At 41.7% G+C, this 24,212-nt stretch overlaps 1 protein-coding gene across 1 annotated transcript in view; it reads right to left on the bottom strand.

The window, feature by feature from the left end:
• The window catches only part of inpp4b (inositol polyphosphate-4-phosphatase type II B), a gene marked incomplete at its 3' end in the record, with an annotated part of 138,200 nt that overhangs the window by 74,201 nt on the left and 39,787 nt on the right, over positions 1 to 24,212 (bottom strand). The window contains exon 5 of the mRNA XM_083972504.1: positions 10,931 to 11,010. Coding sequence (XP_083828630.1) covers positions 10,931 to 11,010 — 80 coding nt within the window. The remainder of the gene's footprint in view (positions 1 to 10,930; positions 11,011 to 24,212) is intronic.

Raw genomic sequence — 24,212 nt, forward strand, 5'->3', positions numbered from 1 at the left:
GCACAAAAAAGTATTTAGCCACCTTCACTTTATTCACATATTGTTCTGTTACAGCCTTATGCTAAAATTGTCTCAATGACCATGTAAAAAAAAAGTTTTTCTTTTCTTGCAAGGAAAACTGAAATATCCCACTGACATATATATTCAGACCCTTTTCTCAGTGCTTAGTTGAAGCACCTTTGGCAGCGATTACAGCCTCCAGTCTTCTTAAGTGTGACGCAAGAAGCTCTATACACCTGGATTTGGGGATTTTCTGCCATTCTTCTCTGCAGACTCTCTCAGGCTGTCAGGTTGGATGGGACAGTCGGAGGACAGACATCTTCTCTCCAGAGATGTCTGGTGAGGTTCAAGTCAGGGCTCTGGCCCTCAGGGACATACGCATTATTTTTACTAAGCCACTCTTGTATTGTCTTGACTGTGTGCTCAGGGTCACTGCTCTATTGGAAGGTGAACCTTTGGTCCAGTCTGAAGTCCTGAGCACACAGGTTTTGATTAAGGATATTTCTTCACTTTAATCTGGGCAAATAAAAAAAAAATGCATTTAATCTGTTCAGCTTTCCCTAAATCCTGACTACTTCCTGCTGAAAAACACCCCACTGCATCCTGCAACCACCAGGCTTCACCATTGAGTAGTGGCTACTGGGCAAGTGATGAGCAACATGTAAGTGGAAAAAAGTGAAGGGGTGTGAATACTTTCTGAATGCAACTTTCCATATTATTGATTCAATCAAACTCTAGCTCAGGGTTTGTGCATTTTATGTTGGTATATCTAGTCTAATTTGACTTTCTGTAACTAATACAATATCTATAGTTTCCAATTAAGGAGGTTAAGGAAATAAAGTAGCAACACATTATCAATGCAATGCACTGTGCAACAATTACAAATATTTGAATATTTTAGCTATGATATGCCTACAAATGGACACTACACTGCATTATTGGGGTTGATATTAAAGAGGGAGTCAGACAGGATATTATGCATGACCCTCACCTTCTCTGGTGCACATATTGGAGTAGGAGCAAAAGGAAAGATTGCATACCTCTCTGTTACATTGCTCCAGCAGAGAGTTTGAATGATGGAAAACCAGAATTTAATCTCACTGCAAAAATGGAGGATGGCATACCAAAACAAAACAACACAAACCTTTGGGACCTGATTTTATACACCTACTCTCCCTCTCCCCCTTCCTCTCTCCATTTTGTCCTCATTATCATCCTCTCATCACTTAGACAAGGACTTGGCATGAGCTGTGCCCCTAGCATGCCTCAGCACCATGTCGGGCCAGATTTATTAAATCTCTCTCCTCCATCTTTGGCTCCTCACACCACATCTCATTTTCTCATCTCTTAGTTCGACCTATATGTGTTTTGTTGCAAGGAGATGAGCTATAGGAAGAGCCCGATGAATGATTGGCCTGGACCAGGTCTTACTGGAGCTTTATTCTTTAATATGGATGTTGAGTTAACTGCTCTATACTACTGTACGCTTGGGGTTATCCCTGATGTTGCTGCTCAGTTTATTGGAATAGTAATTACTCATGGCAGGTAATTAAGGCAGCTTGTCAATGGAATATGTTCCTTTTTTCCACATTTTTCTCTCCAAGTTGCATTTTGATGCCATGGTGCGGCATTGGCCGAATTAGTTATTTTCATATTCTGCCCATGAGCCCTAATGCCTGGGGGATCTCACAGATTATGCAGAGGAACTGAGCGGAAAAGAAGCATTTTTAGTATTGAAGGGGGGGAAATGAGGAGGCCATATGTGCATTTATTTCTGCCCAAGTGAGTGCATTTTCTCCATCTTTTACATACATATGTAGTGTGTGTGTGGTTTTGTGTGTTCAGAATAATGTGTACATGTGCCGCAAATCTGCATGTGCACGTACTTGTATGTAATGTGTACATATGTGCACAGTTAAGCTTGTGTGCACGGTTTCATGAATACAAGGTAATGCGAGTTTAAACTCATTCCACCGACATTACATGCAATTTATTTGATGATTTCTCTCTCGTTCTCTCTCTCTCGTTCTCTCTCTCTCTCTCTCTCTCTCTTTCAACACACAAACTCGTTTCCAATATTCCCCACCATGTGCAAACTGCAGATAAAATGTTTTCCACCAGCCAAACACTCAAATGCGGTGGCCTTAAGTGTCCTTTAGTCTCCCCTAAGTGCCTTTGTACATATGTTCCTCTATTCACTGCAGCACTGATAACATGAAGGCACCATAAATAAAGACATTTAAATATTTAATAATTAACCTCCTTATTTCATTTCATTTCAAATGATCCACTGGTTCAAATTGAGCAGCTAATGACTACACAGTGAAAAATGTCGACATATGTGAGAGCGTGTGTGACTGCCACAAGGGACGGAAGAGGAATCGTTCCTCTGAGTGGTGTAATTAGCGATACAGCTTTACGTTTTGGTGCCATGCAGACAAAAACAATCCAGAGTTTGTCTTTAAATAGTGTTGGGCATTTTTGTGTCATGTCGTTTGCAATAAAGGGATCATTAATTTGGAATTCCCCACAGAGATGAAGAATAATGAAATACACACATGATCCTGTTTTTGTGACTTAGAGGGAACACTGTACACACAACTGACCACAAGCCTCACAATCACCTCAGTCTAACCCTAACCAAACTTCACCAACCAGAGCCGGTTGGGGATAAACTGTCATAAAAGTAATATGATGACAGTATACAATAGAGACACACACAAAACCATACCTACAGCCACAACGACAAACACACACGTTGCTCCAGGTCACTTTTGGAGACATTCCACACACTTTAATTCATTTCCTGAAGATGGCGGACATAGCTTTTGTCCTCAATTAACCGTCTAAAATGTGTGCCCAAAAATAGCAAACACACACAGACACACACACACACACACAGACACACACACACACACACAGACACACACACACACACACACACACACACACACACACACACACACACACACACACACACACACACACACACACACACACACACACACACACACACACACACACACACACACACACACACACACACTTTTCTTCAGCATAAATGGATCAGATGTTGATCTTTAGACTTTTAGGCCAGACTCAAATTAAATCACTCAGAGGGGAGCCAGTGTAAGGGAGTGTAACTGTCTGTGGACAACTGTGAGATTTGGGACAGGGCAATAGTGCAGGCTCTAGGGTGGTAAAGTGGTATTATTTTGATAGCAGGCTAAACTTTTACTGGTAGGACAGTAATGAGATGTTCTATCTGGAGCGGAGGCACTGGTCTGTGATAATGTAGCCTTGCCATGGTAAATCTCTTGACGCACACACGTGTGCACGCACTCACACACGCACACAAGTACAAGCATACAAAATTGTATCAAAATCAAATCTCAGACTGTGCTGTAGAACTGGGTCATAGACTGCCTCTCCTACTGAGTGTATAAAGTTTTAGAGATAACAAGAGGTGAAAAAGGGAACTACTGTACAGTGTGAGAGACTGAGAGGGCAAAGGAATGAGTGCAGAGGGAGCAGCAGGGCTGAAATAGCAATATGAAGAGTGGAGAGTGTGCCATTAATTTGACACAACACAAACTTAAATCGTATACTCTTTATTGGCACCTGTGCACTCTTCTTTATATGGTGTGTGCACATTTTCACATCACCCATTTATGTGCCATTTATACAACACTATTCGCTGCTGCTGAGGTGGGGTGAGGGAGGCTGACTTTCCCTTTTTGGAGATAATAATCTTTCCTCCCATGTGTATACATAACATGCATTATTGAGAGACCTCTGTAGCACTGACATCTTTGCAGCTCCTGTAGCACACGGGTTATGTTCCTATTCTCAGGTCTCCATTTAAACCATGCTAGATTTAGAATGTGCATGTCTGCAAAGCGAGCCAAGCCCTACGCTGGAGGGACAAACAGGTACTTGCAAGTTATTCAGTTAAAAAAAAAAGTCCACAGAGCTTGTGGAGAGGCAGGATAAAAACTTGCAAATGTATGCAAATGGATTTCTCACATGAGTTTGAAATAAAATGCAACAAAATCCAGAACAAATGACATTTCATGAATAAACCAAAGGTAGACAGTTCACCGTTTAAATCACTTGTAACACTGCTTTCAGTGACTATAATACTTAAACATAAACCTAAGGACCATTAGTCAGCATGAGTCCTTGGTGAATAACGCAGGTCATACACTGTCTGCATTATATTTGCAATCGGCAGACAATTCAGAGCTCAGTTATGATAGTGATCAGTTCTTGCATCGTAAACAAAATCTTGAGGTTCAGTGTGGCTATGTGATGCATTACTCCGCTGAGATAGGGCAGCGTTTCTGAGGTGCTGTAGCTCCTTCATTCTGTGTGACTGATGGCCACAAGGGAACCAGGCAAGGAGTCCAACTCCATATAACACACAACCAGAGAGAGATTTACTACAGACTCTGTGCAGGTACCTTGGCAAAGCAGCATGGAGGTCAGTCTGTTTACAGGCCAATATTGTGACAGCATACTTAGTGTGGGGGAAGGGTACTAAAAAGTGTACATATTAAAACAGTATGTTTCATTATCAAACAATAATCGATGGTGGAAGGTGCACTAATATTTCCTGAATCTAAATATGAGTAAAGTCATGACATGTAATGTAGTGTCACAGATTATATCAGCTCCTCTCAGCTCTATCAAGCACTTAAGAAATTTTCAGCTGCTTTTCTGGTTTTAATACTGCTCTCAACAATCTTGTTTCCAGCAATAGCAAGCAGCCTTTTTTTTTTTTTTTGGAAAGAAGGCTCTCACAAACCAAGTGCACAGTACTACCCACTCCCATCACCAAACAGGTCTGGCTGCAACCATTACCATTCTGCTACCGAGGCAAAATGCTCTGGCTTGCCTGCATTTCTTTAAACCACAAACATCTTAGGTAATACTCTGCACAAGGATTCAACCCCTGCAATTGTGTTGGAGGAGAATTTGTTTTGGTGGTTGCACAAACAACGTAGAATATCTCAACTGTGTGATTGCACGATCTACAGTAAATCTAAAAAAAAAAAAGAAAAAAACATCTTGACATTTTCAGCATGTAGGGGGCAACGTCTGACAGCAACATCAACATCAACTGTAACAAGCTGGGGAAGGGGAAAGGAGAGAATGCCGCCTTTAATAGGTGCCAAGCGCCTATAGAGCTTGTACGCAGAGACCACTACATCCAGTGAGTCAGACCAGTGACGAGCTAGTGAACATGGTTGAATACTTAGCAGCTAGAGTCAGATGTCCTGCTTAGGTGGAGACCAAAGCAGAACTAAAGGTGTAAACATTGGACTTCTATTCAAATCAGGTGGACAGAGGCAAAGTCAAAGTGAACGCTAATGTTGCTCCATTTACCATATCTTTTAACTGTGCAAGAAGGAAGTTACATGATATGGTGATGTGAAAATGTTGTGTAAAGCCATGTTGTGCAAATATGAAGTGACCTTGAAAAAAGCATGTACTGTATCATATATAATCTTTTCTTAAAGGCTGCAGTATTTGCTGTAGTTGTGTTAGTTTATACGTGTATAGGGCAAGAGACGACTGGATATACTGCTCTGACATAAATATACTGTATCTTCAATACATCGGTGCACACATACAGTATGTAGCCATTCAGGCATACTGTATGCACACACCTGTACAAAGATGTACATGTCCTCACCATCATCATGGTCGCTATCTCAAACATGTCCTCACGTGACACCGTGACCTTGGTTATCTTCTGCTCAGAGCACAGATCAAATCCTTTCACATAAAAATTCCTCTTATTCAGCTCCCAGCTTTCAATCTTGATTGAATTTGTTCCCATCTTTGCTAACAAATGCACAGAGACGGCAGCCTTTAAAAGACACTCAACATGTAGTTTTTGTGATTTCTTTGGACATATTTCGCAGGTGGTTTACCATCAGGCAAACTGGATTTGTGCACTGACCAAACATATCAATAATTCCCTTTAAATCAAATGTTTGCTCTTTGATTAAAAAAGGTTCAGACTTCAAAGAGGCAACCCAGTCCTCCCTTCTACCCTTTTTTTTCCGCTGTTGTAAGTTTGAGTCTGTGTTTTATAAAGGCCCTGGTGTCTGTGCTGTGTCTGTTTATATGCTGGTGAGCGTCTGGTGCACCTCAGTGTGCTTTTTGGTTGTGTGAGAGCTGCAGGAAGGCAAGATTTTCTCATCATCACTTCAATGGCTTCTGGTGCCCATAAAAGAAACAGATCTTCACAAGAACTGAGTCCATGTATCCACCACTCCCACTCATTCAACACGACACTGTCAGGAACCTTCAAAAAAGTGACCCAAATCAAACCAGTCGTGCCTTACAGGAAACAAAAACAATCCGTGACAAACATCCAAACCAGCCACACATGAAAGTGGGTGTGAGACCTGAGAGAGGAGCTGAAATGCAGAGTGAATTCAGGGAATAAGAAATGAGCTTTGAGGTGTTCAGCCCTGTAGCAGACTGAACTTTACTGAGGGGCCAAAGTGAAAGCAAAAAAATCACATACACAAGCCGGTGCTGGTCAAATACCAATTTCCTCTCTACATATGCTCAGCACCAATGTAAATCTAGAGCTTATGAAGAGAAGTTGGTCAAAGTCATATTGGTTTTGAGATTCACTGAAGGGAATCAATCACTGCCTCATGGAGATAAAGTAGTCCCACTTTCCCTCTGCTGAGCGAAGTCAACTCAAATTAAGTGAAAGAGTGGGGATTAGAACATTGTATTAAAATGAAGCATCTGTTCCTTGGGGGGCAGAATGAGTTGCACCCCTGTCCATGTCAGTGCTGCTGCATCAAAGCTGCTTGGCCAGCAGAACTAACATGAACTGTGAATCATATAGGCTCAGGCACAGGCCAAACAGCCCAGAATGAATCATACATGCTCATGAAAAAAAAAGCTGCTCATCTTTGAAATGTTTTCTCACTGGATGAACCAACAAGCAGACAACAAATCGAATCAAGACAGTCTCCTCTATGTGTCTGTATGTGTTACGCATGCTTCGCTGACTGGCAGTGCAACACGTTCAAGCTCCAACACGGCACTTGAAACAGCTCCTCGGGCTATAATAACAGAGTGTGAGTTTATATAAAGACTTTAAATACGTTACCGGTCATTATGGAGCACAGTGCAGGTGGTTCCCTCTGATCCTTTAAAATATACTACAGTATGCTTAGCTTGGATAATATTTCATTGTAAAACAGCTCCATATCATTGTATTACAGTAATGAGTAATGCGATTGCTTCTGTTGGCGAATCCCAGCTTTTCTATTCCTTCTTTTTTTTTTAACAATAAAAACCCCCAAAGCAGGGAATTACAGCCTTTTGACCCCTTGCACCAAAGCAATATCTATCTACTACTTGCAACTTCTAGTCATTGGTTGTAATATTTTATATTTTACTTTTGTGGGCCCGAAGAGGTTAGATTAAGCCGTATAAAAAGGAAGTACAGCAAGTTGGAATAAAATATATATTTTTTACCTCTTCTTATGAAATGATTGGGACAATGTGATTTATTCTTGATGAATAAAGTGTATATCTTCTCAATCTCTTCCAAACATTGTGAAATGTAAACCACAATTAACCTTTATAAAAGGAATAAAAAGTCTGGATATACCCATTTTTATTTGTTTCTTTTTATGCTTCCCTATTCTATACTGTAAGTCATCTTGTACTGTATCTATGTAGGTGGAATAAAGTAATAGTGATCAAAATAATACAGCAAAAGCAACATCCAAATATTAAGGTAAACTTGACTTTCTTTCTTATATTAAAGCAGAAGTAAGTGATATATTTGTGTTAATATAAGTCTTAAATAGTTATATCTTCCGACAGCAATCACTTACATAGAGTGTTTGGTCTGAATCACGGGTCTGTCAGTCACTCTGCTCTGCTCTGAGTCAAGGAGAAAACATTTATCGTATCCTACAGTTTTTATCCAATGAGGAGAGAGAACGGCATGCAGGGCTGTGTGTGCAGCCAAGGGACGCCGTGAATGTGGTGACGTCGGGACGAGGACTGTTATGGTGCGTTCAAGGAAACTCGTTTTTTCCGACCTGTGAAGTCGTACCAGTTCGATCTGGTACATAGACTGTACAAAAAGACGTACTGGTACGATTTCACGGGTCGGAAGTTACAAGTGGCCGTTATAGTGACTTTCACCGGTAAAACAGGTCGGAAAAACACAGTGGGTTGCCTGGAACGCTACAAAGTCGTAAGTTGTGACTTGAAGCTGTAATTTATGATTTCAAAAGCCTGCCTGGAACGCAGCATTAGCGAAAACGACCGGACCACTCACTTCTGCTTTAAGAAGCATTGTGGCAGCACTCTAAGTATCATGGGAGGACTTCATGTTATCCTCAGGAATAACAAATACAGAAAATGAAAATAAAAAATTAACCAGTAACACAACAGTGCAGTGTGATTACAGGGGAGTAAAATGACAACTGTGTGCACAACAACACCTGTGGAAATTGTTTACATGCACATACACATATGTGCAAACACGCAACGCAGGGGCTGTAACCTCTATTGTCACGGCAGCTCATATAGTCATTCATGCAAGATACAATTATACCCAATGACCTGGGATCACCTACAGGAAATGAAAAGCATCACAAAAGAGAGCAAAAACAAAGGAGAAAAGAGAGAGGACTGCCAAAGGGGCATATTTTCACACACAACTATGAGTGCGAAGGAAAAAGGAAATTTGGTCTGACATACTAACGGGAGAGGCAGAGACAATTTCATCTTAACAGTTTACAGGTGGAGGAAGAATATTCTGACCACTGAATCAGAGCACTTGCTTAAAAAGCCATAGGGCATTTTGCATATTTAATGTTATTCTGACTGACAAAGGCAAATTCAAAAGCTTTAACCACATGGACATGAGGAAAAGGTTTGGAGCTATGGACCAAAGCAAGATCAAACACACACACACGCAAATGCTCACTACTATCCACATTTACAGGATAGCCTATGATCCTGCAAATATAATGTAGTCATTGGTCTCCATGGAAAACCTTCACCCCTCTTTATGTAGCCTCGGCAACACGCATCTTCAGTCGAGACCGCCATGTAGGATTACTGTGACCAAACTATCCCTTTGGGCTACAAGTACAGAAGAATATTTTGCCCTCTGTCCTGAATAGCTGCATGATACTCACTGATTCAGTCAGAAACGTTCTCATCACTATAATGACTAATACAACTGACCTGAGTATAATGTCTTTTGTTCAGGGCAGGTTTTAGTGTCCAAACAGAAGTCGTCTCATACTGGGCACAGCAGAGAAAAGGACTCCAGTGCTATGACAGTAAATGGAGCCATAACATAGGACTGATGTAGTTAGCAGTAGTAACAGTGAACAGCAATGCGAATAGCTTTGTCTTACTGATTGACCTCTTAGCACACCTGACATCAGTGATAGGTGCACCTGCAATCACATCCACCAGTGATATCACAGGGTCGTATGTATATAAAAACAAAACTAGAATTAAATACCTTGTGGTTGTTTGCCAACTAGCCAATTTTTTAGGAGGTATATGGTTGTCTCCTTCTCTTCATGAGTCACTATGACCTTGACCTTTGACCACCAAAATCTTATCATTGAGTCCAAATGAATAATTGTGCCAAATTTGAAAACATTCCCTCAAGGCATTAATGAGATATTGCATTCACAAAAATTGGATGGATGGGCTGTTTGTCGCTGGCAAAGAGAAATTAGAAAAAAAAAAGGTTTTCTGTTTCAACATTTAATAATGGCCATAATGGTCATTATTGAAATGTCTGAGGTCGACAGACGGCCTCCAGCCGTGGTCATCGTCAGTGTGGTTTAAATGAGAGACTCTTACTGTACTGTATGTGAACGCTTTGTGTACCTCCAGTGCGTAGGAGGTGATCGCCTGAGGTGGATGTCACTAATAACTTCACATGTCTGCCAACATCTGTGCCATTAGCTTAAGTTACAGTGAAATACATGCAGAGAAGACAGTCACTTTAAGTATGCAACATTTTGAAAAAAACAAATTAGCCGACACCCTGTGAATGTTTCAACACCTCATTATTGCTGTGTGTTAAATTTCTAAACCTACTGTACCTGTTAAATACTATTTCATGCCTGTCAAATTTGTTGCTGTTTGTTTCATAGACCTGCATCTTACATCTTAGCAACCATGTCAAGCACCTTGTGAGAAGTACACACCATTATTAATATTCAGGAACTTATTACCTTAATACAAAAGACAAAACCACTGGTCTCTGAGTTTATCCTTAGAGTCTTGTCTTTAAGCAAGTCTGTGAAATAAGTTGCACATCTGGGGGTCAAACTTTTCCCTTTTCTGTGTTAGCTGATTCGTTTTCATCAAGCAATTACTGACTCAAAGCAGAGAGCACATTCTGCTCTACACAGCCCAAACCTTTAAAAATGTTTCTTTTTTCTCTGTATTGCACCACGATGGCCCAATTTTGGTTCCAAGTGTCCCCGAGTGTATTAAAATGGTCCTTGAAAATAAGAGAATGACACGCCCCCTTCTTTATACACAGACACAGGTGTTCTTTTTTATTCCTTTCATCTAATCAACTCTCAGAAAAGACATGTATTCCCAGCCCTATCTAGCATAACAAAACAAAAAGCCCATCAGAGAACTGTATTCTCACATGCTAACACAACATCCCTGATACAAACAACACTGGCAGCTACTGCACCGATCCCGAAACTGCTGTTGCAACATCTGTGGATTGGTTTCTCTTCCCAACTCATCTCAGTTTGATGTTTAAGTTTGTCTGTCAGTTCTTGTGTGAAGAGATGTTATCTTTGGACTCTGAAGTCAGAATTTTATTTAGCCCGGAGCAACGCACTGAGCAATGAATAGAGTATGACAGAAGCTACACACTTACCTGAGACTCAAGGTCAGTCGTTCATCTTTAGCCCTCAGCAGATCACCGACTGAAAATGTGGCACTACCCAGGAAACAGCTCTGTAGAGCAAGAAAGAGAGGACAAAAGCAGGTTAACACAAGACCAAGTATTTCACCATCAAGTTAAAAAAGAAATAAATGAATAGACTACTGAGCAAGTGTTTTCTTCTTTTCATCATACTGTAACATGGAGGTGTTAGAAAGAGCAACATGTGAGACATAATGTGCCAGTAATCACTTTAAGCCCTGTAATCTAAGCAAATATGTGTGATTTTGTTGACACAAGGCATGGGGACGTGCATCCACTCCCCCTTTCTGTCTCCTTTTCACCTTCTCCCTGCCCTGTCTCACTGCTCTGACAACATGTGTTTGCTGCAGGCATGATGTGAACAGGGGGTGTCAGCACACCAGAAGTGGGTCATGGAGAGAGAGGTAGGGGACAGGCCCATCAGTAAAGAAGAGAGATGATCCACGTTCATAGAAAACACACACACACTCTCTCTCAAAGGCGGTGTTCAGATGCAAGCACATCCACACACACACACACACACACATATATATGTCCTGCACCTGGGAGTAACAGCATCAACGCGCTTGTGGGCTTGTGCTGTGGGAGGGGAGGGCTAAGACCGAGCCAAGGACAGAGGCTGCACCAAACAAAGCTAAAACAAAATGTTGGTAATTAACAAGCACAGAGGTGATTCCACATCCGTCATCTTACTGGAGAATTAAAGGTGTCAGCTACAAGTTTAATTCTTCCCTGCCAGTAGGTGTTGCACTCACACTCGCCCGCTCTCACTTCAACCTTGAATTGTACTGGTTGCCAGGTAACGCCTATAGGGAGCGGCTAGTAGCCGAAGCTACATGTAAGTTTACGCTAAACGTATTTAACGAGCAGCAGCTCCGGTGTTGACAGTGGACTGAAAACACATCTGAATCATTTCACACTAACTCACCTGCAGACAAACCCGCAGCATCACACCTGCACCGGAAATGTTACAGTACTGGCTGATGGTGACCGTTAGTTATTAGCACAATGCCATTTTCTCCACAGAGCTATCACGATCAGGCCTCATGTGACATCAACGTATGCTGTTGACGCACAGATCATTTCATGCCAATGTTGCCAATGTAACCAGGTGTAAATATTTATAAATTTTGGACCCATCAAAATTTATGAAAACAATTATTTATATCCTACTATAAAAAAACAAATCTGTAAAATTCATATTTTTATTCTGCACCCCTCTAGACGTTCTGTGGATGTATTATTTTTGAAAAATGATTTGTTTTGATGAAAAAGTTGTACCTGTAACCTTTAAGATCTTAATTAAAGTATCTGCCGCATGTTTCCACAAACTACTTTGAGATTCTGAGATGTTTAAGTTTTATTTCCTGTTCTTTCATCCACCAAATGTAAGTCTTTTTGTTGTATTTTTTCTTGCTGACAGCAGTGCTGTTGAAGTGACAACACAAAGGTAAATTGTAGTCTTGCCCCACTCTGTTCCTGTGGACAGCTGTGAAAGGCGTTGCCTTTAGAGATAAAAACAGGATTGTCTGTTTTAAGCAATGCAAATGAGTTTCAGGTATTGTAAGCAAACACCTGTAAGGCTCCACATACATACTAGATACTCTCCACCTTACAGAGAGGAGAGCACAAAGCCAGCCTGTGAAAATGGGATGAAACAGTACACCAGATCAGTATAGATCCAAGTATCAAATTGAGAATAGGATCAAAACTATAGCTGCAGTCAAGAACTCTACATTACAGGTTGATAACTTCAATTAATCAGTAATGAATCTATAAAAAAAAAAGAAAAAAGAAAAAAGGCTAATACAAAATATAATGAGCTTGATCTGTGTAATTTTTTGGCACATTTGCTTTACAAATGCATATTAAATATTTTATTTGATTTATGAATCATAACAAATTAAATGACATGAGAAACCCACATACACATTTCTTCTCTGTGTCATTATCAAATTCACCAGCTCACAGAGCCGCCGGCTAATTCTTTTGTGTAACCGCTGCCGTTGACCGCATGTTATAATGAGTCCCACACAGTGAGACGTTCAGAGTCTACATGGGAAAAGTGGGAAAATGAGGGTCACTGTAAACATCAGGGGAGAAAAAGTTGTTGCATCCCTGCTGTGAGATAGTGTAAGGAGCATGAGAACATGCAAGAGTGTGATAAAGCTGGAGTCACATGGCAGCTGTGGTTAAGAGACCATGACTGACGAGAACAAGCACCCTCTAACGAAGGTGCCATCACTGTTGCATTGCCTAAAAGTCATCAGAGACGTAACTTGGATTTTAAACTGCATGAGATTAGTTTGAGTCTCTGGCTAAAAATATTCTTTATATTGCTGTTTTCAGTTGGGTACACTAACATGCTCTTACTTCACCTCTCTTCTCTCCTTTCTTTAAATGTTTGGCTATGTGGTTTCACCTTTGCCTGTAATCAAGCTTTCTCCCTCTTCCTACCACTGCACTGCTTTTTTCTCCTGTTTTTGGTCTCCGCAGTCTCTTGTAGATAAAAAAAGGGCATCCTGTCTACTGACCTTTTCTCTCAATCATTTTTTCCCTAAGCATTTTCCTGCTGCCCCATACAAATCCCCACATGCTTACGGCAAAAACGCTGCCCAAAACACATTCCCTTGAACCCAGCCCACTCCCAAGAAAGCAAACATTGAGACACGCACGCATGCGTAAACACACAGGAAAAAAAAAAAAAAAGAAAGAAAGGGGAAGAGACCAAAAATGCAAGGTCAGTGCAACAATATCTTATATTGAAACATGGTGAAAGGTTTAAACACTGTTCAAATTTACTGGGAAAGACACACACACCGACAAGAGTCATATTCAGTTAGAGGGTTTATGCAGCACACAAGCATGTCCTTATGAATTAAACAGAGCCAGGATCCCCAGTAGGCACCACTTAATATGCGCAACGTCATATTCTTGGGCACTGACGTATCATGGCCAATCCCAGTTTGCCCTGATAACCCAGAGCACAAGGCGCACCAGGCACAGAAGGCCATTACACACCGTGGAGGAACATTATATCCCTATGTAGCCATTACTCGCAAGCCGGTACAGAACGTCTAGTAAATGGTCTTAAAAATCCATTCCTTAGCATCTTTTTATGGCCCCTCACGATGAAGGCTTTAAAAGTAATGAAGCTCTGGAGACCGTCTTCTTGCGCAAGATCAAAGTGGCTATACCACAGAAAATGAGAGAAGGATGGGGCCAAGAGGAGGAGTGGAGTGAGAAAAGAAGATAAATGATGCTCTTCCAGGATCATGGAGGATTGATTATGATGGTCTTACTCTGTTCCCTTCTCACATGCTCAGGCTCTCTCTTTTTTATATCTATCTTTCCGCCTGCTCTTCCTCATTCCCTTGACTGGTTCTATTGGCCATGCCCGTCGCGAGCTACAAGAGAAACTTTTGATCTATGATCTCCTTCACTAGTTTTCCAAAAAAAAGAATGACAGTTCCTTACTGGCAAGACCTTTTACATGAACTCAGACAAATACTAGACATAACCTAATCCAAACACATGCACTCACACGATTGCACGTAGAAATGCACAACCAACCAATCAATCATGGATCCAAAAATGAGAGACACTTGTGCAGGAGCACGCAGCGCTGACACACACTGTACATCTGCAGGCATCTTGTCTGTGGACCTTTGAAGGCCACAGTGTCTGCCCATCACTTGGCAGAGGTAAACGGTCCAACTCAAGCTGTAGATCTATTGATTTTCTCCATGCCCTGGGTGACAGAGTGACACACACACACAGACACACACCAACTCTCTCTCAATCATTCCCTCTCTCCCCATCTGTCTTTCACTCTCTCTCTCACACACACACACACACACACACGCACACAGACTGCAGAGAATACCTGGAGGAGAGGACATTCATTCAGATGCTACGCCAACAAATGACATTTCATATACTGTAAATGGCAGCAGTGACAGTTTTGGCAGTCTTTGAATAATACACATCTGGCACACATTTATGAATATGAACAGACTGATACCAAGGAGGTCAGGTCGGTAGTGTCTACAAGAATATGCTGCTGCTCCGCTACAAACAGGGCTCTACTAACTGGCCTAATTAAGTCATTAGAGATGTCATGACATGCCATTTACACAAACATGCAAATGTGTGCACTTGGGCACATAAAGCATGGCCACACTAAGTTAAAACTGACAAAGTGAGATCCTACGCAAAACCACATTCAGTTTATAACAACACACACACACACACACACACACACACACACACACACACACACACACACGGAAGTCCACTTACAGTTTTGTTGCATACAGTCCAAGCGGCAGCAAATGAGAAAGCCAGTAGAGAAAAGCGCTATAGAGACAGGGAGAGACAAACTGAGGACTAAAGTAGAGAGAGAGAGAGAGAGACGGAGGGAAAGAGAGAGAGAAAAGAGATGTAAATGTCTTCCTTCTTCCTCTTAATTAGATCCAGGACGGTCTTCCTACATATCTTCCTCCAGTCCTCAGTTAGAGTAAGTCCATGTATATTCGCTCTTTGGAGTGCTGCAGGCAACACTGGCTGAGACACACATTGTAAACACGCATGCACACAAGCATACACACACACGCACACACACATACACACACACACAGAGACACACACACACTCACTACAGCCTACGCCGTGACTGAGAACTGGCTACAGTGAGCTACTGGCGCTACCGCTGTTGCTGCTGTGGCTGGCTTGACAGTAAGCGAGACCAGCACGAGAGAGAGGGAGAGGAAGAGAGAGAAAGAGAGAGAGAGAGAGAGAGAGAGAGAGAGAGAGAGAGAGAGAGGTGGGAGCCACAAGAGAGGAGGGAGGGTGTCGACAAATACAAGCAGTCGAGCCAGAGAGGGGGAAGAAGGAGGAGGAGGGCAGAACAACACAGAAGAGGAAAGGACAGAAAGGAAGGAAGACAGACAATTAATGTGTAGCGAACCAAGATAGAAACACAGAAAAGGGGGGGAGAGAGAGCTATGGAAGAATATAGAGGAAGAAAGCGCGGAGACAGAGAGAGACAGAGTTGTGTGTCACACCTCCGTTGTAGCCTGTGACTCAGATGGCCAACAGGAAAAGAAACACTTGTTATGGCTACTTGAATTAACACAAATCCTAACGACACAGTGCAACAACGTATATGTGCAGGAGAGTGTGTTTCCATGCACTTAGATGAACACAAAACACACACTGGCATACTTGATGATCATATAAGAGGCTTGCAGAAATACACACTCTTCATACATTATAAAAACCAAGTGAGATATTTATCAACTCGTGCAGCTGACTCAGAGAGAGGAACACGTCAATCCACTTCGAGTCACCAAGACAATTGAGGAACAAACCGCGGCACATCATCACCGGTGACACTAAGCTTAGGTTTTAACTATCTGGGCTCGAGCCTTGGATTAAGCAGGGTTTAATTTACCCATGCTGACACAGGGGAATGAGTAATTCTGGCAGAACAAAGGACGCGCTCCACGCTGGCCCTTATCACCCCGAGCAGGTACACAAACAAGCACAATGCGGCGCGCACACAAACACTTAAGCACAAATGCGCGCACACCCACCCACCCACCTACCCAAACACCTAACATTTGTAAGCACATACAAACAATTTGGTGCAAACACACTGACTGAGCACTGGAGGTCATGGTGATGAAGAGTCAACCTTTCTTAATATGGGAAGTGGGGTGTGGGATTAGGGGGCGTAGGCAGGAACATTGGATTTTAAAGTGCTCTTTCTTGCCTTCATTACCATGTGGATTACTGACCTGGGTGCCAAGTAGAAGCCGAAGACTGAGACTGCATGAACTCATACCTGCCAACAAATTACCCGAGATGCTTCCCAGTGTGCTAACAAACTGCTTCCTCTGAGTATGCAACAGTATTTATGTCCATCTGTGCTGCTGCCAAACCCAAATACATTTTTAGGTTGTTGTTGTTTTTTTTACTGCCCCTTTTTTTTGTCAGTGATTACTGATGTGTTTTGTGGCCTTTTTTTTGTCTGCACTCCCACTCTACAGGAGCAGAAATGTATGTTGAATAACGACTTGCATTGAGAATCCTACATCAAAGCTTGTTCAAAAAATGAATCAAGCACATAGAAAACAGGCATTTTTTAATGCCCTACTTTGAAGTTGAAAATGTTTGACATATTTTAGAGCATTCACACTGTGAGTTCTTGAGAAGCACACTGAGACTGGCAGGGATTGGTCTTGCATTCAGCATGGAGAGCACACGCCACCTACCGCAATGGAAATCTGTGAGGCTCCTGGCTGTAAAGGGAAAAGCCTAAGTCCTCCTTAATTCCTACTTTTTAGCATTTTTTAACCAGCACTCACAGCTGGCTGAACACTATCACAGCTGTGCATGTGCATACACATTATTCAAGGGCCTTACATGAATGCGTATAGGCAGTGTGTTAGTTCATGTAAAGATCACAGAGCGAATGCCCCTGGCTGCCAAAGTTTTCCCACAGATGAAAACGGGGGGATCTCAGACAACCAGTCACCCTCAAACCCAGACAAGCACAGACAAAAGCAGGAGGTTGTGTTTTCCCCGGGTGAGCTGATGTTCTCATTCTTAGCTGTCTACCCTCGACATTGTCCTCACATTCTCCCTGACTTATTCTTTTCATGGTTCTCTACCTTGACCTCATTCCCCTGCTTTTGATCTGTTAAAAAAGAAAAAAGGAAACGTCGACAGACAGACAGAGATGCAGCCAGACCTGCAACTCGCTCTCCTTTACTCTTTCCCATCTATTTCTTTGCATTGCACTACCAATAGCGCACGAGAGACAACGAAACCACAACAATATTGTCTTTTTGGTACTTTTGTAAAGACGAAGAATATCATATCATATTATATCATATTATATCATATTATATTATATTATATTATATTATATTATATTATATTATAAGGTTTTAAGGATGAAAACTTTCATTTCCTTCATTGGACTCCTGGCCTGCTGGATATAAGATGGTCGTTCAGGGATTTTTAATTTGCTCTGTCTAACCTGTGTAGGGGAAACGTAGCGTGCTTGAGATGCCGTGCACTTCTTGTTATATCACTTGTGCTGGTCCTAAGGCTGCGAGTGCTCCAAGCAGCGTTAGGCAGCGAAATAATACCGATTTGTATTTAGATACAAAATACTTTGATGTGTTCTTCTAGTGTTTTCTTTGCCATTACATGCCTTATTAATCGTTTGTACTATTTCTGTCTACTTTATGAATAACTTTTGAAATGTATCAAAGACACCAAATGCACCTACTGTAAAACAAAATCTCCGTCTTGTGCAAACATGAAACAGAAATAGGAGAGACGAATGCCTTCTGGGTTTGGTTTTGATAAAAAGAAAGCAAAACTTTTATCTTTTTAACTCGAGTTGGATTACTGACTGTAAAATCATGGAAGTGGGAACGTAATTGGCATAGCTTTCCATGAGTTAACTTCTGTGCTCATAATTCAGTGATAATTCTTATCTCACAGTGGAGTTAAACAAGTGCAAATTAGGAGGACACATGGAGGGTTTAATAATAATCCATATCTAAACTAAATTATGCAGTGGACCATTAGAAACAACAATAGATACTTTTCTGTATATTATTATAAAGTGCAATGTGTATTATGATAAATTATTGAAACATTTGAGTGATGTGAATACCAGAGCTACAGCCATGCAATTTTGTCAATACTAAAGGCATTTGGTAGTTTAATTAGCCAGCTGTTGGAGGAGTACAGCTCTCAGAAATAGTGGCTACAATGACAAACAAACTCAAACTCAAAATCATTATCCCATCCTATTATGCCATCTTTGATGCACTGAATATCAAGTCTCCATACTTTCTTGGGGGGCGGGGGGGTTGGAGATTTTTCCATTTAATGAATTTACCAGTTTCTCAACTGTGTTATTTTCACAACTGTCTATCTGCAGTGACACAGCAGTGTTTTTTTTTTTTTTTTTTTTTTTTTTGGGGGGGGGGGGGGGGGGGGGGGGTTGGTGAGGGGGCGTTTGGGACCATGAAATTTGCTTTTCAAATCAGATAATGCAACAATTCATGTGTGCTAACAAAGACAAGTCAGCAAACACTGCAAAAACTCAAAATCTTTCCAAGAATATTTGACTTATTTCTTGTCAAAACTAATCGCTTTCCACTTAAAATAAGACTCATCAAAACATATATACTTGTTTTGAGATAATTTTCACTTGTCTCAAACAAATTTCACTGAAAACAAGTAGAAAAATCTGCCAGTGCTTGTAATAAGAAAGAAAAACTTAAGTAAAACGTGTCAAAAACAAGCTACCATTTTATGTGACGAGTCTTATTTTAGGTATAATTAGATTTGTTTTGACTAGAAATGACATTTTTACTAGAAATAAGACAAATATTCTTGGTAATACTTTGAGTTTTTGCAGTGAAAGAACATAGTTCACTCAAACTCTGTGAACAAATGGAGGTACTTGAATGTGTTTACTATGCTGAAAATAGTTTCTGTAACTCTGTGATGCAATATCTCCTGCTACTTGCAAACATTTAAAGTACTTTCCTGTGCTAAAACCAAAGGATCCGAGAGGATATTTTTGCATCTGACTCAGACCTCATGAGCACTCACGGTAGGCTGGACTTTATCAGCCTGAGAGGTGGATACTCACTGCAAGTCGACTGTGGTTTTCTCCAAGGGGAAACTCCTTTTTATGATTTCTTCTCCTGCGGTTACTGTAAGTACAGAGGAATCTATAGAGCGGTGTATGATAAACGCTGCAGCGCATCAGACAAGTTAATATCCCTCGTTCTCACAGTTTAAGGCTCCTGAGGATCTGTGATTCTCTGTCACAGACAAGGCAAGAAAAAAAAATAGCAAGTGCGCATACCTACTCACACACATTCTTCAGCTTGTCAATGCTTGCCCTCAAACAACAAGCCCGACCTACCACTGTATTTCACATCTACCTCCCTCTGTTTGCGCTCATGCTTACTTAATCATGCTGGCTATGTGTTTTTGGTGCTCAGCCAACTATCAGACAACCTTGGTTTTCTGACAGAAGCCTCCACGGGGCTCCAAGAATCATGAGGATGTACTTGAATATTATTAAATAGAAAATCAGATTTTCCGTGCCCATGCCCATCTATCTCAGAGGTAGGATGTCTTCAAGCAGGAGAAAAAGAAACTCAAGTTATGACAAATGCAGCTTGCCCTTGGTACAATGGAAAGCACACTATACCAGCGTCTTTCCCCCACACACTCAGCTTTGCTCCATAAACTTTAATAGCTAACCCCACTGCAGACGAGGTGATAAAAATCAAGGCTCCCTTCACTCACAGTCTGTAAACATGACTTGGTAGCAGGTCCAAAGACCCCATTCAAATCCCCTCTACTGGCTCAAGAACTATATTTAAATTACAGCATGGCAAACTTGACGCTGTTTTGATAGAGCAGCAATAGACCCTTCTCTTCTGTCTCTGTTGTGAGCACATGAGGCCAAGCTATACACTGAGAATATGAAAGTGTTTGCTATCAGCTACTTACTGAGAAGCGTTATCAGATCATCCGGACAGAAGTTGTGGTTACCAGCTTCCCCTTCTCTGACTCTGTGGTAGAGGTCCACAGATGCAGCAGTTGAATAAAGTTGCACACAGAGAAGGATGTGCTTTTATCATTTTTATCAGCCACAAAACACGTTGCTTAGCTCTACATCCTGTTTGTCGTATCATCTCTTTTATCTTGGCTGAGGCATTACTATCAAATTTCTTGGGTGTCTTGACATCAAGAAAAAATATTTTGCAGACAAACAATGAGCTGAATGTAGCCTGCAATTTTGTGCACAGAGTCGCCGCACAGGGGCTGTTGTGTGGTAATTTCCTCACAGAATCATGGATAGATATCAGGCAATGTGCAGGTTACAATTCCCCGCCTTTATGTCACAGCAAGAAGCTGCCAGCTCACCCCCAGGCCTGTAAGGCTACAGGCTACGCTGGGGTGCTCTCTCTACTTCCTTTTCTTTTACGTACACACACACACACACACACACACACACACACAAACGCACACGCACCGTAATAGTGCTATAATATGCTAGCTCATGCCTGAAGTGGTTGATAGCTCTCTTCTTCAGAGAGCAGGGCTATAGGGGCTGTGAAAGTAAACAGCTCGGATCAAACCAACTCTCAGCTCCCTTTGAAGAGTTGGAGACAATTACGGAGATCAATGGTGCAGCCCAGAGGTGGTTAACAGCCTAGACAGGCAGACAGACAGGGATTGATGCCCCGTAAGATGTAGAGAGGCTGCTCCTCAACGACTTCACTGTACAGTTGAATCCACGGCATAGTAGTGCATCCTTGCCGAACATACAGTGCATACATGCAGGAACACAACAAGCGCTGCCCCGAGGCCAAGATGATGCACACGCTGTACCTGGGAGCATTTGTCAATGTGCCAGATTCACAGATTATTGTGTAGATATTTTCACCGCAGTGCATTTCGAGTTGGAGCAGATGGGGGTCAAAGCTTCGTGTGGGTGGACAGTTCTTCTGGCAATATCTGTCAAATAGACTCTGAGTGCTTTCATATTATTTTCCATCTTCACTCTACATTAATAGTATTATATAGCATGAGTCTGAATAACAAGAAGAAAATCTGATTTGCATGTGAACATTTTGATTCGTTTTAAAATGTGTAAAAAGCTCCATGATATTTTTAGTGTGTGTGTGTGTCACTCATGTTGCAAGAGGTGAGTTGCAAACTATAGTTTAAGAACGGCAGTGCACTCACTCTAACTGTGTAGGAGTCTAGGAGTCTGAGAACAAGCTCTCCTGCCCCCATGGAACAACATACTGTAAAGCTCAGTCTGTATAGAAACTGCAGGTTCAAACACTTTGCGCCACCTTGACTTATTAAACAATACGCAGGAAAGAGTGGGAGAAGAGCAACAGCTGCCAGCTATTTTTGTTCCTTAGCATCGCCATCACAGTCATATTAGGTGCCTAAATGACATATTTGCCAGATGATGTGGAACAACACCAGCTAAAGAGCCTTTTGAACTAAATATACTGCACAGAATTTGTCCTTGGTGAACGAGATAGCAGATGAATAGATTTTGAGGCTGTGTTTTTTTTTTGTGTGTGTGTGTGTGTACACTCATGAATAGCACATAAGATTCTTAAGGAAGAAAAAGGAAGATAAGATCAAAACAAATAAATTTGTATTTCCTGGGGAGGGAAAAGAAATGCCTCTTTGAGATGGTTAATGGCTTCCCACCCTCTTTGGGTGTGCAGAGGGGAAACAATGTTGGCTGATTTCTGATTATCATATAATTCCATCTGCGCAAACAGAACAGAACAACAAAGCAGCAACAAGAACCCCTCTGCCCCTCACTCATTTGCCTTTCAGTCCTCCGGCGTGAGGGGAGGGAAGAAAAGCGACGTGTATCTAACCAACTTTGAAGGCAGATTGCTGCTGTACATGTAGCAGTATCCTTTAATGTTTGCACACAGTGACGCTCGGACAGCGAAGCTATGAATTACTGTCATAAAAACAAAGCTGTATTACATCTGCAGTAGCTCTATTGACCAACTGCAGGGGTTTTAATTGCATCCACTCTGCGTGACCGTACAGTATGCTGACAACAGAATGATTACAAAACCTGCTTGCCTAGAAGGCTTGCATGTGCTTGTGCAGACATACAAAAAAAAAGTCACACACTGTACAAGACCCTGGTCTGGCTGGCAAGCTCATCAGTGGCTCAGTTAGCCATGGAAAATAGCTGTCCACACACACACACACACACACACACACACACACACACACACACACACACACACACACACACACACACACACACACACACACACACACACACACACACACACACACACACACACACACACACACACACACACACACACACACGGAGCCAACAAGCATCAGCACTTTCCACCAGTGTCTCTCTCAAAGGAAACCATTACACTGCAGAAACCCCCGGGAAGCCAGGCAGAAAGGGGATTTTCTCAAGCACTTTTTCTCTCTTCCCCTCTCGCCCTCTCCTCACACACTCAAAAAAAAAAAAGAAGCAGAAAAAAAAAACTTACACTAAGCTACTTTTCCCAGAGAAAAAAAGATTAGAGTCAGCCAAGCGTCTAATTCACCTGTGACCCAGTAATTCATTTGTCTGATAATCTGCTATTGCAGGTGACACTAACAATCACCAATATGATGGGTAGAGAGGTACGGGAGGGTTAGGGGAGGTGTGGGTTGGGCTGATTGGTGGAGGAGATATTTGATTAAATTCTCAAATGAATAATGCATTATGAAATTGATCCAGACAAATCCCACCTTGAGGAGATTGGAGTAGGATGATACAAGGAAAGGTTTGGGAGAGGTTACGACAAGGAGGAGGTTTTCTGGAAAAGGTTCACATCAGCATCAAGTGGTCACCTGGTGCCCGATAAGGCAATTTGTCACACTCACGTTGAGATGTATGTCAGGTGCATGCTGATAGAACATGTTGTGAGTTACATGTGCAGGAACAGACTAAGTGAGAGTCAGCCCAGATGGTATGTTTCATATGCCCACAACCTTTTCTGACTGATGACCTTGGAAAAGCCGAGTACAAGCAGTCTGTTCTGTTAACTATATGTTAAGTTGTTCACTTCAAAAGGGGAATGTCAGTTTTATCCCCAATGAAATTACCGTACACACACACACATGAAAAAGTATATTATTTGCTGGTTGCTGGTAACAAGAGAAGGTGCTCCCATGTCTCTGAGCAGAACACAACACAAACACAGCTGAGGTGTGATGCAGTCCAGGCAACCCCCAAATATTCACCCCAGCATTTGTAGTTCGGTTCTCACACCATAGTAAATTAATTGTGAAGATATCTGCTGCTCTAATGAGAACACAGAACCTGGACAGATGTTCAAAAACCCTAAAACAATCCATCACTGTAACGTATCCCATCTTTAAATGGTAAATGGACTTGCACTTGTATAGAGCTTTTCTATTATGACCACACTGTTTGTCACATCCACCCTTTCACACACGCATTCGTGCTTTTTTATTTCTGGTGACAGCGCTTGAAAGCTAATCATTCTCACACACACACACACACTCCATATTGCTCCATCTTGTTGCACCTGATCATTTTGATCAATTACATTTTCCCCCAAAGTGAGCTAAATGTTCCCCTCGCATGTCTGTAAAA

The sequence above is a fragment of the Trachurus trachurus genome, assembly GCF_905171665.1.
Source record: "Trachurus trachurus genome assembly, chromosome: 1".
Taxonomy (NCBI): Eukaryota; Metazoa; Chordata; class Actinopteri; order Carangiformes; family Carangidae; genus Trachurus; species Trachurus trachurus.